The following is a 17,817-nucleotide window of genomic DNA, read 5'->3' as shown; positions in this document are numbered from 1 at the left end:
GGACTAGGTTTCTCATGCTTCCCAGTCCAGCCAAAAGAGCTGGAATCAAACATGTCTTTGTTTGCTATATAATCTGAGAGCAGCACGATGTATAGTCTTGATATGCCACTTACTGGGCTGCCTTTTACTGTTATACTAAAATGAGTGTTTTATCCGCAGGAGATTATCACTACAGGACTAGGTGTCTCATGCTTCCCAGTCCAGCCAAAAGAGCTGGAATCAAACATGTCTTTGTTTGCTATATAATCTGAGAGCAGCATGATGTATAGTCTTGATATGCCACTTACTGGACTGCATTTTGCTGTTATAATAAAATGAGTGTTTTATCAGCAGGAGATTATCACTACAGCATTAGGTGTCTCGTGCCCTCTCATCCAGCCAGGAGAGCAGGAATTAATCATGTCTGTGAGAGTAGCATGATGTAGGGATAGAGACCCTGATTCCAGCGACGTGCCACTTACTAGGCTGTGTTTTGCTGTTATACTGAAATATGTGTTTTATCAGCAGGAGATTATCACTATAGGATTAGGTGTCTCATGCTTCCCAGTCCAGTCAGGAGAGCTGGAATCAATCATGTCTGTGTGTGCTGTGTAATCTGAGAGTAGCATGATGTAGGGGCAGAAATACTGATTCCAGCGATGTGCCACTTACTGGGCTGCCTTTTACTGTTATACTAAAATGAGTGTTTTATTCGCCGGAGATTATCACTACAGGACTAGGTTTCTCATGCTTCCCAGTCCAGCCAAAAGAGCTGGAAACAAACATGTCTTTGTTTGCTATATAATCTGAGAGCAGCACGATGTATAGTCTTGATATGCCACTTACTGGGCTACCTTTTACTGTTATACTAAAATTAGTGTTTTATCCGCAGGAGATTATCACTACAGGACTAGGTGTCTCATGCTTCCCAGTCCAGCCAAAAGAGCTGGAATCAAACATGTCTTTGTTTGCTATATAATCTGAGAGCAGCATGATGTATAGTCTTGATATGCCACTTACTGGACTGCATTTTGCTGTTATAATAAAATGAGTGTTTTATCAGCAGGAGATTATCACTACAGCATTAGGTGTCTCGTGCCTCCTCATCCAGCCAGGAGAGCAGGAATTAATCATGTCTGTGAGAGCAGCATAATGTAGGGATAGAGACCCTGATTCCAGCGACGTGCCACTTACTAGGCTGCGTTTTGCTGTTATACTGAAAAATGTGTTTTATCAGCAGGAGATTATCACTATAGGATTAGGTGTCTCATGCTTCCCAGTCCAGTCAGGAGAGCTGGAATCAATCATGTCTGTGTGCGCTGTGTAATCTGAGAGTAGCATGATGTAGGGGCAGAAATACTGATTCCAGCGATGTGCCACTTACTGGGCTGCCTTTTACTGTTAAACTAAAATGAGTGTTTTATTCGCCGGAGATTATCACTACAGGACTAGTTGTCTCATGCTTTCGAGTTCAGCCAAAAGAGCTGGAATCAATCATATCATTGTGTGCTATATAATCTGAGAGCAGCATGATGTAGGGACAGAGACCCTGATTCCAGCGATATGCCACTTACTGGACTGCATTTTGCTGTTATACTAAAAGGAGTGTTTTATCAGCAGGAGATTATCGCTACAGTATTAGTTGTCTCATGCTTCCCAGTCCTAACAGGAGAGTTGGAATCAATCATGTCTGTGTGCTGTGTAATCTGAGAGCAGCATGATGTAGGAACAGAGACCCTGATTCCAGCGACGTGTCACTTACTGGACTGCGTTTTGCTGTTCTATGAGTGTTTTATCAGCAGGACATTATTACTATAGGACTAGGTGTTTCGTACCTCATCATATCTGTGTGTGCTCTGTAATCTGAGACCAGGATGATGTAGGGACAGAGACCCTGATAACAGTGATGTGCCACTTACTGGGGTGCGTTTTGCTGTTATACCAAAATGAGTGTTTTATCAGCAGGAGATTATCACTACAGGACTAGGTGTCTCATGCTTCTCAGTCCTGCGAGGAGAGCTGGAATCAATTATGTCTGTGTGTGCTGTGTAATCTGAGCAGCATGATGTAGGGACAGAGAGCCAGATTCCAGCGATGTGCAACTTACTGGGCTGCATTTTGCTGATTCAATAAAATCAGTGTTTTATCAGCAGATTTTCACTACAGGACTTAGTGTCTTGTGCCTCCTAGTCCAGCCACACCCCCAGCACTGATTAGCAGCCCTCTGTCAATCGGTGGTGTGGGCGGCGTTATACATGGCTCAGCATTCAGAGCTCTGCTAGATCTTCAGCAGAAAGACCTGTCACAACAGCTACCCCAGTAAATTAAGTGATACATCGCTGGAATCAGGGTCACTGCCCCTACATCATGCTGCTGTCAGATTACAGAGCAAAAACCTGCTGATGGATTCAGTTCAAGGCACGCGTACAATAGGCGCATAAACCATTGTCTAGCGTTCACATTCTGCAGATTTCAGGATCCACATTGTGCCCGGCTTATCACGGATTTCACCTATAAACATACGGAGGAAGAGCGGGAGCAGCGGCGCTCACTCCTTCCAGAGCTAAACGATTTTTCCGAAGGCGGTGAGAGTGAAGCGGCCTCTGGGAACGCGTGAAGTCACACAGGTACCCAATCATATGGATTGAGAAGAGGTCTATGATTTACTTCAGTGGGTACAATATGTAAAGAAATCATGTCTGAGCACGCTGAGTAATCTGAGAGCAGCATGATGTAGGGACAGAGACCCTGATTCCAGTGATGTGTCACTTACTGGGCTGCATTTTGCTTTTTCAGTAAAATCAGTGTTTTATCAGCAGGAAATTATCACTATAGGACTAGGTGTCTCGTACCTCATCATGTCTGTGTGTGCTGTGTAATCTGAGACCAGGATAATATAGGGACAGAGATCCTGATTCCAATGATGTGCCACTCACTGGGCTGCGTTTTGTTGTTATAACAAAATGAGTGTTTTATTAGCAGGAGATTATCACTACAAGACTAGGTGTCTCGTGCCTACTAGTCCAGCCAGGAGAGCAGGAATCAATCATGTCTGTGTGCGCTGTGTAATATGAGAGCAGCATGATGTAGGGACAGAAACCCTGATTCCAGTGATGTGCCACTTCTTACTGCACTGCGTTTGGCTGTTATACTAAAATGAGTGTTTTATCAGCAGGAGATTATCACTATAGGACTAAGTGTCTCATGCCTCGTCATGTTTGTGTGTGCTGTGTAATCTGAGAGCAGAATAATGTAGGGACAGAGACTCTGATTCCAGCGATATGCCATTTACTGGGCTGCGTTTTGCTGTTATACTAAAATGAGTGTTTTATCAGCAGGGAATTATCACTACAGGACTAGGTGTCTCATGCCTCCTAGTCCAGCCAGGATAGCTGTAATCAATCACATCTGGAGGATGAGCGGCAGCAGCGGTGCTCACTCCTTCCAGATCTAAATGATTTTTCCGAAAATGGTGAGAGTGAAGCAGCCTCTGGGAACACGTCAAGTCACACAGGTACCCAATCATATGGATTGAGAAGGGGTCTATGATTTACTTCAGTAGGTACAATATGTAAAGAGATCATGTCTGAGCGTGCTATGTAATCTGAGACTAGCATGATGTAGGGACAGAGACCCTGCTTCCAGTGATGTACCACTTACTGGGCTGCGTTTGGCTGTTTTAACAAAATAAGTGTTTTATCAGCAGAAAATTATCACTACAGGACTAGGTCTCTCGTGCCTCCTAGTCCAGCCAGGATAGCTGGAATCAATCATATCTGTGTGTGCTGTGTAATCTGAGTGTAGCATGATGTAGGGACAGAGACCGTGATTCTAGTGATGTGCCACTTACTGGGATGCGTTTTGCTGTTTCAGTAAAATCAGCGTTTTATCAGCAGGAGATTATCACTGCAGGACTAGGTATCTCGTGCCTCCTAGTCCAGCCAGGAGAGCAGGAATCAATCATGTCTGTGTGCTGTGCATGGGGGACATCATGGCAAGAGGTCTCCTCTCTAGAGTACAGACACAGCTGAAAATTGGAGAGAAAAATGGCTGCATACAAGTCATCATTCCTCCTGTACACACACGACTAACTCTTCCGAACAGTCATCTGAAATAACCAGAGCCCTTTAAAATGTGTGCAGCAACAGCGCCACCCTTATCCACAGGCCGTGTTTGGTATTGCACCTTATGGACAGGAGTGCCTTTCTTTGATTTTTTCTTCACAGTAAAAAAATCAGTCCGTTTGCAGTTTTTTGGGGTATTTTTTATTATTATTTTATTTTTGTAAATCACAGAAAATGGCAGGAAAAACACAAGATAAAAAAAAAAAAGAAAACCTTTTTTTGACAACCTGACAAAAAACTAATGCAAGAAGGGGGGGTGGAGACACATAACAGACACGAGACGCAAACAAGCCTCCACTTATCGGGGTCACCGGGGTCCCTCTTATTGCCTACGACGCTCCAGCTTTGTCATCCCCATAGTTTTTTCATTTTTTCCTCCTATCCCTCTTACTCCCCTTCCCCCGATATTTTTCCCGTTCCGGTATTACTCCTGTAACTTTGTGATGTCTACTTATTCTAAATCTGCCCCCCATCCTCCCCCCCGCTCCACGTTTCGGCAGACGTTGGCATATTACACATCCACCCTCCCCCCCGCTCCACGTTTCGTCAGACGTTGGCATATTACACATAGGGACATATACTGTATCTCGCGCACCCTTTAAATACAAGACGTCAGGACATCCACTCGTCATTCCCTCCTAATACACAGACATCAGGACGTGTACCTATCGCCCCCTTCTAATACACAGACACCTGGACACGTACCTCTCACCCCCTCCTAATACACGGGACGGATACACGTAGCGCTCACTCTTGTATAGACGGAGTACACCAGATATGGAGGAATAGTAGGTGGGTGGTTTGAGTGAAGGGGGGGTTATTATTACACATATATGACTTCGATATGAGAGATGCTCCGTTGGTCTCTCCGGAAGTCTAAGGGGTTAACAGGGACCTATTAATGCCCCTTAAAACCCTACGGACACATTGTTCATGAGACGTCACTACTGGTGCCCTCGAAAAAATCCCCGAAAATTAACCCCAAAGCTGATGAAACAGCACATTACTAGTAATTCCGCAGAGCCTTGGTCATAGCCTTTGGCAGCATAGAGGTTAATACGAAGAGAGTACTTTTGCAGACCCCCCTCCCACCCCTGTAAAATTTGACATCTCGCCACCTTCTCTTCCCAAATCTTTCTTTTTGCGCTCCTCCTCCAGTGAAGAGGGTTAGCATTCATCGCCATGGCCCTTTTCTACCCTTTTTTGATCCTGTCACCTCTTTCACTTATGGCCCTTTTCCTCTACCCTTTTTTTGATCCCTTCACCTCTTTTACTTTGTTAGCATTCACCGCCATGGCCTTTTTCCTCTACCCTTTTTTGATCCCAGCACCTCTTTCACTTTAGCGTTCATGGCCATGACCCTTTTCCTCTACCGTTTTTGATCTCATCACCTTTTTCACTTTCGCATTCATCACCATGGCCCTTTGCCTCTACCCTTTTTTGATCCCGTGACCTCTTTCATTTTAGCATTCATTGCCATGGCCCTTTTTCCTCTACTCTTTTTTGATCCCGTCACCTCTTTCACTTTGTTAGCATTCATCGCCATGGCCCTTTTCCTCTACCCTTTTTTATAGCATTCATTGCCATGACCCTTTTCCTCTACCCTTTTTTATAGCATTCATTGCCATGACTCTTTTCCTCTACCCTTTTTTATAGCATTCATTGCCATGACCCTTTTCCTCTACCCTTTTTGATCCCATCACCTCTTTCACTTTAGCATTCATTGCCATGGCCCTTTTCCTCTACCCTTTTTTATAGCATTCATTGCCATGACCCTTTTCCTCTACCCTTTTTGATCCCATCACCTCTTTCACTTTAGCATTCATTGCCATGGCCCTTTTCCTCTACCCTTTTTTATAGCATTCATTGCCATGACCCTTTTCCTCTACCCTTTTTGATCCCATCACCTCTTTCACTTTAGCATTCATTGCCATGGCCCTTTTCCTCTACCCTTTTTTTATAGCATTCATTGCCATAACCCTTTTCCTCTACCCTTTTTGATCCCATCACCTCTTTCACTTTAGCATTCATTGCCATGGCCCTTTTCCTCTACCCTTTTTTTATAGCATTCATTGCCATAACCCTTTTCCTCTACCCTTTTTGATCCCATCACCTCTTTCACTTTAGCATTCATTGCCATGGCCCTTTTCCTCTACCCTTTTTTTATAGCATTCATTGCCATAACCCTTTTCCTCTACCCTTTTTGATCCCGTCACCTCTTTCACTTTAGCATTCATTGCCATAACCCTTTTCCTCTACCCTTTTTGATCCCATCACCTCTTTCACTTTAGCATTCATTGCCATGACCCTTTTCCTCTACCCTTTTTGATCCCATCACCTCTTTCACTTTAGCATTCATTGCCATAACCCTTTTCCTCTACCCTTTTTGATCCCATCACCTCTTTCACTTTAGCATTCATTGCCATAACCCTTTTCCTCTACCCTTTTTGATCCCATCACCTCTTTCACTTTAGCATTCATTGCCATGACCCTTTTCCTCTACCCTTTTTGATCCCATCACCTCTTTCACTTTAGCATTCATTGCCATAACCCTTTTCCTCTACCCTTTTTGATCCCATCACCTCTTTCACTTTAGCATTCATTGCCATAACCCTTTTCCTCTACCCTTTTTGATCCCATCACCTCTTTCACTTTAGCATTCATTGCCATGGCCCTTTTCCTCTACCCTTTTTTTATAGCATTCATTGCCATAACCCTTTTCCTCTACCCTTTTTGATCCCATCACCTCTTTCACTTTAGCATTCATTGCCATGACCCTTTTCCTCTACCCTTTTTGATCCCGTCACCTCTTTCACTTTTTTTTTTTCCCTTGTTGCCATCTTCTCTCTCCCTCTCTCTCCCCCTCCTTTTATAAATATAACATCAAAAGTAAAATCATAAAAAGGAAAAAGAAAAGCAAAAAAAAAAAGAAAAAAAATAATACTGGTTCTATTTATATTTATATATAATATATATATATTTATAATTTTACAGAAAAAAAGGGGGGAGAGAAATGAGTCGAAAAAAAGAACCAAACTGGAATCTGGAACAGAAGGCTGGGAGGTGGGTTCACAGCGGACGTTGCTTTTCTTGAAATCCTGTGGTGGTGGTGGTGATGGTTGCTGTTTTTGTCGGGGTTCTTTTTGTTTTGTTTTTATGTTGTTTTTGTTTTGTTTTGTTTCTTTGTTTAAGGGAGGGGCGGGGGGGAGGGAAAGGGAAAGGGGATTCAGAGGTTTGAGAGGGTCCAGGTCTGGGAGATGTGTCTCTGGGAGTTTAATAATATGACTCTTTTTCTACCCAACCTGTAAAGAAATGAAGAATAAAGAGAAATTAGTATATTAAAAGCCTTAAAGGGTCACTCTATTCCTGCTGTCCGAACCACTGGAAGCGTAAATCTGAGCCTGGTTCCCTTAGTTCTGGTCCTTAATTGGGACTTTCACCATCATTATCTTACAAGGTCAAAGAGAAGGGGTGATTGCTAACAGATCTATCAATCGATCCCCGCGATCTCGGGAACAATTGAATAGAATGGTGGCTTGCGCATGCGCAGTGCAGCTCCATTCACACTCTATTCGTTCCAAGTGCTGACCCCCGTTTAAAGGGGTATTCCAAGACTAACAACTTATCTCCTATTTTCAGGGTAAATTATAGCTCTTTGATCACTAACGGATGTACCATTCGATCCCCGCGATCACTAGAATAATTGAATAGAACAGTGGATCACGCATGCGCAGTGCAGATCCCTTCACAGTCTATTTGGTCCAAGTGATGACCCCTATATAAAGGGGTATTCCAAGACTGACAACTTATCTCCTATTTTCAAGATAAATTATAGCTCTGATCGCTAACGGATCTACCACTCGATTCCCGTGATCACTAGAACAATTGAGTAGATGGTGGATCATGCATGCGCAGTGCAGCTCCGTTCACAGTCCTTAATTGGGACCTTCACCATTATCTTGCAGGGTCAGACAGGATGGGGGATTGTTAACTGATCCATCACTCAAATCCCGTAATCCCGAGAACAATTGCATAGAACAGTGGATTGCACATGCGCAGTGCAGATCCATTCACAGTCTATTCAGTCCAAGTGCTGACCTCCATTTAAAGGGGTATTCCAAGACTGACAACTTATCTCCTATTTTCAGGATAAATTATAGGTTTCTGATCGCTAACGGACCTACCATTCGATCCCCGCGATCACTAGAACAATTGAACAGAATGGTGGATTGCGCATGCGCAGTGCAGCTCCGTTCACAATCCTCAATTGGGACCTTCACCATTATTATCTTACAGGGTGAAACAGGATGGGGGATTGTTAACTGATCCATCAATCAAACCCCGCGATCCCGAGAACAATTGAACAGAATGGTGGATTGCGCATGCGCAGTGCAGATCCCTTCACAGTCTATTCAGTCCAAGTGCTGACCTCCATTTAAAGGGGTATTCCAAGACTAACAACTTATCTCCTATTTTCAGGGTAAATTATAGCTCTTTGATCGCTAACGGATGTACCATTCGATCCCCGCAATCACTAGAATAATTGAATAGAACAGTGGATCACGCATGCGCAGTGCAGATCCCTTCACAGTCCTTAATTGGGACCTTCACCATTATCTTGCAGGGTCAGACAGGATGGGGGATTGTTAACTGATCCACCACTCGATCCACGCAATCATGAGAACAATTGAACAGAACGGTGGTTTGCACATGCGCAGTACAGATCGGTTCAGAGTAAATTCAGTCAGAGTGCTCACTCCCATTTAAATTGGTGTTGCCAGACTGACAATGTATCTCCTATTTTCAGAATAAATGATAGCTCTCTGATCGCTAACGGATCTACCACTCGATCCCAGCGATCACTAGAACAATTGAGTAGAATGGGTGATCGCGCATGTGCAGTGCAGCTCCGTTCACAATCCTTAATTGGGACCTTCACCATTATTATCTTACAGGGTGAAACAGGATGGGGGATTGTTAACTGATCCATTAATCACACCCGGCAATCCCGAGAACAATTTAATAGAATGGTGAATTGCACAGTGTAGATCCATTCAGAGTCTATTCAGTCCAAGTGCTGACCCCCCATTTAAAGGGGTATTCCAAGACTGACAACTTATCTGCTATTTTCAGGATAAATTATAGGTCTCTGATCGCTAACGGATCTACCATTTGATCCCTGCGATCACTAAAACAATTGAATAGAATGGTGGATCGCGCATGCGCAGTGCAGATCAGTTTACAGTCCTTAATTGTGACCTTCACTATTATTATCTTGTAGAGTCAAACAGGATGGGGGATTGTTAACTGATCCATCACTCAAACCCCGCAATCCCGAGAACAATTGAATAGAATGGTGATCGCGCATGCCCAGTGCAGATCAGTTCAAAGTTTATTCAGGCAAAGTGCTGACCCCCATTTAAAGGGCTATTCCCAGACTGACAATTTATCTCCTATTTTCAGAATACATGATAGCTGTCCGACTGCTGGGGGATTGCTAAAGGATCTACCACTTGATCCACGCAATAATGGGAACAATTGAACAGAATGGTGGAACGCGCATGCACAGTGCAGATCCATTCAAAGTCTATTCAATCCAAGTGCTGACCCCCATTTAAAGGGGTTTTCCCAGGCTGACAACATATCTCCTATTTTCAAGATAAATAATAGCTGTCTGATCGCTAGCGGATCTACCACTTGATCACAAGATCAATTGGATAGAACGATGGATTGTACATGCGCAGTGCCGATCCGTTCACAGTCTATTTAGTCCAAATGCTGACCTCATTTAAAGAATTATTCCCAGATTGACAACTTATCTGTCTGATTGCTGGTGGATTAACTGATCCACCACTTGATCCCCGTAATCATGGGAACAATTGAATAGAAGGGTGGATCGCGCATGCGCAGTGCAGATCCCTTCACAGTCTATCTAGTCCAAGTGCTGACCCCCATTTAAAGATCGCAGGATGATTAACTGATCCACCACTTGATCCCACGATCACAGAAATAATTGAATAGAACGATGGATTGCGCATGCGCAGTGCAGATCCATTCACAATCTATTTAGACCAAGTGCTGACCCCATTTAAAGGGATATTCCCAGACTGACAACTTATCAATCTGATCGCTAGGAGATTAACTGATCCACCACTTGATCCCTGAGAGCACAAAAAGAATTGAATAGGACAGTGGATCACGCATGCGCAGTAAAGCTCCGTTCGCAGTCTATTCAGTCCAAGTGCTGACCCCATTTAAAGGGGTATTCCCAGAATGACAACTTATCTCCTATTTCCAGGATAAATGAAAGCTGTCTGATCGCTGGGGTCCCCCCCCACGCCACGAGAAGAGCAACCACACTATCATCACCAACTTCCCAAAACCCTGACTCGGCACTGACCACTTACCTCCTGGGTGTCTCCTAAGGATAAGTTTTCGGATCTCATCATATATAAAGATGAGGAAACTGTATGGGAAGGCACAGAACCACCAGCTGGGCCTACACGAAGAGAAAGAAAAGATGGGTCAGCTCATTGGATCTCCAAGAACTTGCAATATTTGATCATCTTTTCTGATTCAGCTATTAGTCTCAGACACATTTGATTGGTAGACGGCAAAAGTGTATATGTATTTCTTAAGACAGGTACCTATGGGGTCCCGTAGTGAGATCTGATTTTGGTACCATGTGAACAGGGATGTACCAACCTCAAGGAAAAGAAGGATTGGGTATGTGTATCCACCACCCAAGGTGTCAGACATCAGTTTACTTCCCTCTCTCCAAACAGAAGACATGCATGCTCACCCAAGCAGAGTGTGCATGTGTATGCGGAGGGAAGGATGGCTGACCTCTTGCGTCTTCTGTGATGCCTAACCTACATCAGCTCTTTGAAACTTACTTCAATGGGTACATTCTCAGTGCGATGTCCATCCCGGGACAGTAGGACAGGAATGCTGCGAGAGCGGTTTCCTCGAATAGACCAAAGATGAGGATCTTATTCCTGGATTGGTAAGAAGATACAAAGAAGGAAACAGATTATAGTAGTGATTCGATGAGTCTTGATCTTTATTTTGGAGCAGTCAGGTTCCTTGTTCATGACGGTCACTATCTCTGCTGCTGACCATCTTCTCCCTTATTTCTGTCCACCACCCTATCGGTCCACGATTAACCTCCTCTGCAATCCGAACCAATCCCACTTTGTTCTCTAAGACTTCTTGTGCTGCACTAGTTTTCTCGAATGCGCTTCCAAAATTATTCCCAACCCCTTTTTGTTGTTTTGTTGGAAAGTGTGGAGTCCATTCAGTATAACACTGTGAAATGGAGCTGAAATGGTGGTCATATCTCGGTATCAGCCTTGGGAAGTGCCACAGACATGATTCATGCACGGCTCTGCCGCTCCTGAGCCTATGCATGTATCCTGCCACCAGGAGGGGCCTGTTTGCTCTGGCCTCATTCCGGGGGTCACGTCGCCATATCTTGGTGCTGCTGCCTTCGGGATGCCGCCAGTGATATTTCTGGCTCTGCTGTGTGCTCTGTTCCTGTGAGACGTTCTCTGGTTCTTGTCCTACTACCCGGTACTGTTTGTCCTGACCTCCACTCCCCTTGCCCGATCTGACTTCTATCCCTCTTGCCTGACCTGACCTCTGCCCTCCCGACCTGACCTGAGCTCCGTTTCGCCGGCCTGTCCTTATCTCTGTTCCTCTTGTCCGTCCGTACCTCCGTTCCTCCTACCCGTCCTTTTGTCCATACCTCTCTGTCCTCCGGTCTCCTGTCCTGTCCTGTGTTTCCCCACATCCTCCCCTGTGCTTACTTGCTCTCCCGGTATCCGACCTCGGCTTTGTTCTTTGACTTTGCCTTGTTTTCTCCTCAGTACTGACGTGACATCCCAGCTTAGACCCTGACTGATTGACTATCCCTGCTCTTGTTAGCGACCTCTAGTGGGCTTCTGTCTAACTAGACTCAGGAGTGCTTTTCCTACCTGAGTCCCTGCGCCCCCTAGTGGTAGATTGACAACCACCTCTCGTGACAATCCTGTGGTGGCACCTGCAATATTTTTTGTCTAGTTTTGTGTTTGGTCACTTACTTCATTCCCTGCTGGAACACGGAGTTTCTTCTGGTTTTGCAGATGATGACATCGGCCCACTGGACGACCACAATACTGACGAAAAAGGCTGTGTGACATGTGAACTCCACAATCTTACGCTGCTCATATGTCTGAAGAAAGAGGAGAGAAAGGACAAGAGGTCAGAGACGGTGGAGAGTCTGGCATATCTCGGGAAGATGACATTTCAGGATGTTGGTTGGCCCATCCTACTATGGTGAACGAATCCACGGATTTCACTAATGACTCCTATGTGAGTTTCCAAAATCAGCCAAGAAAGTGAGCTTGGCTGTTTTTGGAGAGCATCACTTATAGATACCTTGCCATTCCAGGTGGGATGTGTTCGTGGACCACGTTTTAGACATTGGTGAAGGTCCGAGAGGCACCAATATGCCTTAAATGTCTAAGTTTGACATTTGCCACTCACCCATTGTTGGCCGTAACTGTCTTCCAAGTCGTTAACACTTCTGTCATCCCAATTTAACCGAATGCCAACTAAGTGTGAGGGCAAGAAACCGTTCTCTGCCAGGATTACAAAATACGAGAAGAAGCCACCGAGAGCCTGGATCATACCTGAAAGGCCAAGTAGGAAGAGAACCATCACAATCATGGAAACTGAAAACGCAAATGTACGGACGCTTGAGAACTTTTTGTGTGTATGAAGCGAGCTGGTTTATGTTGTTTTGATCCCTTTTTATTCCATATTTTGGTGGTTAGTACAGGCATGTGGCTATCAGAGGACAATTGTGGTCCACCCGACCTTCTGCCCACACTACGATGAGGTCCTTCAGAGAGTTTTCTCCAATCCCGGTGGTTATTGCAGTCACTAGTCATATGTTGAAGAGCCACAGGTTTCCTACAAGGGTCTACAATCCCAATTACTCACCAATTTGCCCATACGCCATGCTGATCAATCGTTCATTCACCAGTTTGTCTGTACGGGGATTTCTTGGCTGCCTCTTCATAATGTCACTCTCTGCTGCTTCATAGGCCAAGGAGATGGCGGGAACCTAAAAAATAGGTGTTTTTTTATGACATTTCCATCTGACTTGACCTGTGATAACCCTACAAGACTCCTCAGACTCGTTACTCACCATGTCAGTGCCCAAGTCAATGCACAGAATGGTGATGGTGCCCAGAGGCAGGGGGATGTTGGCCATAATAAATAGCAAGAAGGGGGTGATCTCGGGAATGTTACTAGTCAGGGTGTAGGCAATTGACTTCTTCAGATTATCAAAGATGAGGCGACCTGCGGAGAGAAGATATTATTTGTAAGGTTGTATCAATGAGCGGTGACATCCATGTTTTCTAAGCTCTGTACGACCCAAACTGATCCTGTCTTACCTTCCTCCACGCCAGTGACGATAGAAGCGAAGTTATCATCAAGCAAAATCATATCAGCTGCTTGCTTGGAGACATCAGAACCTGCAATTCCCATGGCCACCCCAATATCTGCTTTCTTCAGAGCGGGAGAGTCATTTACACCGTCGCCGGTGACAGCCACAATGGCACCCTGCGAGAAAAGCAGAGATGAGCTAAGACTAAGTGTGTATACAAGGGGTTCTGTAATGGGTCATATGTTGTGTTCCCATGATGTAGGGTCTACATACAAAGAAGAGTAGAGCAAAAATCATAGCAAATTAGAAAACAGCAATTCCATTTGTGTTGTCCTGCTCCGGCCCTTCATGGCAGCCAGTGTTTACGTCTGCACTTGACATCCTAGAGCCTTGTGTCTACTAGGCCTCGCAACATCTTGACTTTATGTCAGGCTTAGCCCATAAGTCTCAGGCGATACCAGGACATCATGGGACCCTGTGCGCCAAAGATGCCATCACTTTTCCAAGGGTGATGTCTGCGGAGACGACCTATATCTACTTATAGGCTTCTTCTGATGGCTTCTCAAGGTTTGGCACTATTAGCCTTCTTCCGATGGCTTCTCAAAGTTTGGCAGTATCAGATCTCTTCCGATGGCTTCTCAAGGTTTGGCAGTATCAGATCTCTTCCGATGGCTTCTCAAGGTTTGGCAGTATCAGATCTCTTCCGATGGCTTCTCAAGGTTTGGCACTATCTGCCTTTTCCGATGGCTTCTCAAGGTTTGGCACTATCAGTCTTCTTCCGATAGCTTCTCAAGGTTTGGTGCTATCAGACTTCTGATGGCCTCTCAAGGTTTGGCACTATCAGACTTCTGATGGCTTTGCAAGATTAAGCACTATCAGACTTCTGATGGCTTCTCAAGGTTTGGCACTATCAGACTTCTGATGGCTTCTCAAGGTTTGGCACTATCAGACTTATTCCGATAGCTTCTCAAGGTTTGGTGCTATCAGACTTCTTCCTATGGCTTCTCAAGGTTTGGCATCATCAGACTTCTTCTGATGGCTTCTCAAGGTTTGGCACTATCAGACTTCTGATGGCTTCTCAAGGTTTGGCACTTTCAGACTTCTGATGGCTTCGCAAGGTTTGGCACTATCAGACTTTTGATGGCTTCTCAAAGTTTGGCACTATCAGACTTCTTCCAATAGCTTCTCAAGGTTTGGTACTATCAAACTTCTGATGGCTTTGCAAGGTTTGGCACTATCAGACTTCTTCCGATAGCTTCTCAAGGTTTGGCACTATCAGACTTTTGATTATCTTCTCAAAGTTTGGTACTATCAGACTTCTGATGGTTTCTCAAGGTTTGGCACTTTCAAACCACTAAGCCATAAATTACTACCTACCAATTAGTACAGTTAATATTAAAAATATATTTTTCACAACTTTACGTCTACTAGGTCTACTAAGATAATTTTTTTGGGGCCTGACATTATTTAATTCTGCCGGTGTGGAGGTGGTTTCAATCTGATTTGTTCATTAATTGGCTGTGCCCTCACCTGGCGCTGGCAGCCTTCCACAATGATGAGTTTCTGTTGTGGGGACGTGCGGGCAAAGACAATCTCCGTGTGGTTCTGCAGGATCTCGTCTATCTGTTCGGTGCTCATATCTTTCAGGTCAGTACCATGGATTACACAGGCCTTGGCATCTCTGCCGAGAAAAAAAAGTGTATAAATTACTTATAAAAACAGGTTTCCTTCCTTCTTGAGAATTCTATTGTATCCTTGGACTCCTTCATCCAAAACTTCAAAAACTCAGCCCAAGTACATTTTTCGTAATTGCTTTTCCTCCACTTATTTGGGTCCAGGAAGCTGAGATCTACACTGCTGTTTGTAGGATGATCTTAGTGATTTAAAGGGGTATTTTTCAACATTCGGCCTCAGGTAAGTATCGTCCATGAGGGTTTCTAAGTCTGAAGACCCAGCAGCAGTGTAGATCTCGCCATCCTAGGCCTGTAGTCTTCCTTGTAAGAGATACCCAACTGGTTGCGGTTTTGCTTTACCTGGGATTAACCTGGGACACTGGGATGTTGAGTCTGGCTGCGATATCTTCCACGGTCTCGTTACCCTCTGAGATGATGCCTACGCCCTTGGCAATAGCTTTGGCAGTGATTGGGTGATCACCAGTCACCATGATTACCTAGAAGAAGACACAAAGGTGATAGGACAATCCAAAGTTGTTAAATGTCTTAAAGAGATTAGACCACACAAAAGTCATCTTCTGAAACTGTCCTGAGCCAAGATCTCGTGAAGGGGAGTTCTTGTGTTTCCAAAGACTATAAGGCATCTTTAGCAATGCTTAGAAAGTGGAAATCAGAGACATGGCTTTCTAAATAAAGAGCCATGCAGATTATTAGGCAGCAAGAACTTCGGAATAACTGCAGAATTGGTGCAAATCGATCTGCAGGACTTGGGCCACCGACTGTGTCAGCAATCTGTGGCCTCTGGGCGGAAGCCCTGAGAATATCCTCCTCCCCTTGACGTCATCCTCGGCTTTCCTTTTGATCACTTGGTCTGGTGACGTGACGTCATCGTTGCGATGTGACGACACACAAGGTTGCCTAATGAAAGAAGAGCCGCGGATGCTGTCCGGGAAGAGTAGGCTCTGAAGGCCCAGATTACCGAAGTGACCGATGGACCATGGTTTGGGTGCATCTGATTTTGCCGATACCTCTACTCATGAATGGGGGCTCTTAATGAATTTGGCACTTAAGGAGCCCTACATTACATACCTTTTTTCCCAGAATAGCCCACAAGACATTTCCAGTAATGATAACCCCTGAGACATCCCTAAAGAGGTGGCCTCCAATATTGGCCCCAACTGGGAGTTGGAGATTTCCTAGTGCCTGGAGAGCCACAAACCCCTGTTCAGAGGTTTTAAGGTCCCTCTTTGTCCAATTCTGAGATGACTTTTCAATATCTATACTTTTTTAGCAAAACCCAACCTTCGCCACCATGATCCTCACCTTGATTCCTGCACTCCTGCATTTTCCCACTGCGTCGGGTACGGCTGCCCTAGGTGGGTCAATCATGGACATGAGTCCCACAAAGCAAAGGTTCTCGGTACTGAAATTAAGATCCTCGGTATCAAAAGCAAAGCCCTTGGGATGCAGTTCTTCTGGGAAATAGTAATGGCAGAATCCTGGAAAGAGACACACACACAGAGAAGAACATCACTACGTAGGTAAGACTACACCGGGGACGAGACGTGCTGTCATCACGGGCAATGATATCTCAACATAGGCAGGGTTTTATGGTTTTCCCTCCCTGTCTTTATTGGAGAAAGGTGCTGTGAAGTGGTTAATTCTTCAAAGGTATACACTAACAGGATGTGAAGAATTCCATGTGGTTTATTTATCCACGCGTTTCGCAGTCTCTGACTTCTTCAGGATCCAATCCTAGCCATTTTTCCTTTCGCAGTCTCTGACTTCTTCAGGATCCAATCCCAACCATTTTTCCTTTCAGCTAATTCTCCCTATCTCTATGGCTATCCAGATTCACTAAAAATATGGCTGCTGCATTCCCTGCCTCTGCTTTTATACTGGCTCCTGATAAGCTTTGCTATATCTTGTGATGTGATAGTTACATGGCATTATATGGAAGCCCACACGGCCGCAACTAAAGTCATGTACGCCTTTTTTGCAATCTTCTGCTTTGCGCAAAATGTTAGCAAATATTTTTGGTGGCTATCGAAATGCAAATTGTTGGGGTTCGCGACTTTCCTAAAATCCGGCCCGAATTTTAAGAGCATACCCAATACTCTCTCTCCGAGTCCTCCCAGCTCTAGGTAGGCATTCTGGAAAGCCTCTTTCAGCTCCTCGTCCAGTGGTTGCTCTTTGCCCTGGATTAAGATGGTGGAGCAGACGTCCAGGATCCTCTCTGGGGCTCCCTTCATTACGAGCATGAAGCGGTTGTCATCGGGGTCTTCAGTCTCATGGATGGACAGCTGGGGAGGAAAAAGTATATAAAGAAAATTAGGGTAGAACCTCACCTTCACATTAGTCACTGGGTTTTTTCTAACTTTCTGTTGTTTCACATGTACATTAGCAGCATTGACCCTATCTTTTGTATTGAAGCATCTAATGAGCGTGTGCAAAAGTCATTGTGATGAAGCAGGGTCAGCAGTGACATCAGCCATTGTGATTCTGTGTCGTCAGCTGTGTATACCTGTCATACCTCTGATGATAAGGAGCCTGCTGAAAACTTCCGTAAAGAGGAGGAAGTGTGTTAAAATTGCAATATTACTCA

At 44.7% G+C, this 17,817-nt stretch overlaps 1 protein-coding gene across 1 annotated transcript in view; it reads right to left on the bottom strand.

Annotated features, from left to right (window-relative positions):
• Positions 1 to 4,221: 4,221 nt before the first annotated feature.
• ATP1A3 (ATPase Na+/K+ transporting subunit alpha 3) overlaps positions 4,222 to 17,817 on the bottom strand; it is a 133,221-nt gene continuing 119,625 nt past the window's right edge. The window contains exons 12-23 of the mRNA XM_075329076.1: positions 17,323 to 17,515; positions 16,536 to 16,711; positions 15,573 to 15,709; positions 15,070 to 15,220; positions 13,547 to 13,715; positions 13,297 to 13,451; positions 13,089 to 13,212; positions 12,630 to 12,775; positions 12,185 to 12,315; positions 11,000 to 11,101; positions 10,511 to 10,602; positions 4,222 to 7,405 (exon numbers count right to left, since the gene is read on the bottom strand). Coding sequence (XP_075185191.1) covers positions 7,377 to 7,405; positions 10,511 to 10,602; positions 11,000 to 11,101; positions 12,185 to 12,315; positions 12,630 to 12,775; positions 13,089 to 13,212; positions 13,297 to 13,451; positions 13,547 to 13,715; positions 15,070 to 15,220; positions 15,573 to 15,709; positions 16,536 to 16,711; positions 17,323 to 17,515 — 1,605 coding nt within the window. The 3' untranslated portion in view covers positions 4,222 to 7,376. The remainder of the gene's footprint in view (positions 7,406 to 10,510; positions 10,603 to 10,999; positions 11,102 to 12,184; positions 12,316 to 12,629; positions 12,776 to 13,088; positions 13,213 to 13,296; positions 13,452 to 13,546; positions 13,716 to 15,069; positions 15,221 to 15,572; positions 15,710 to 16,535; positions 16,712 to 17,322; positions 17,516 to 17,817) is intronic.

Source organism: Anomaloglossus baeobatrachus, chromosome 11, assembly GCF_048569485.1.
Source record: "Anomaloglossus baeobatrachus isolate aAnoBae1 chromosome 11, aAnoBae1.hap1, whole genome shotgun sequence".
Taxonomy (NCBI): Eukaryota; Metazoa; Chordata; class Amphibia; order Anura; family Aromobatidae; genus Anomaloglossus; species Anomaloglossus baeobatrachus.
The sequence above is the reverse complement of the archived record's forward strand: the minus strand, read 5'-3'. Positions and strand labels throughout refer to the sequence as shown.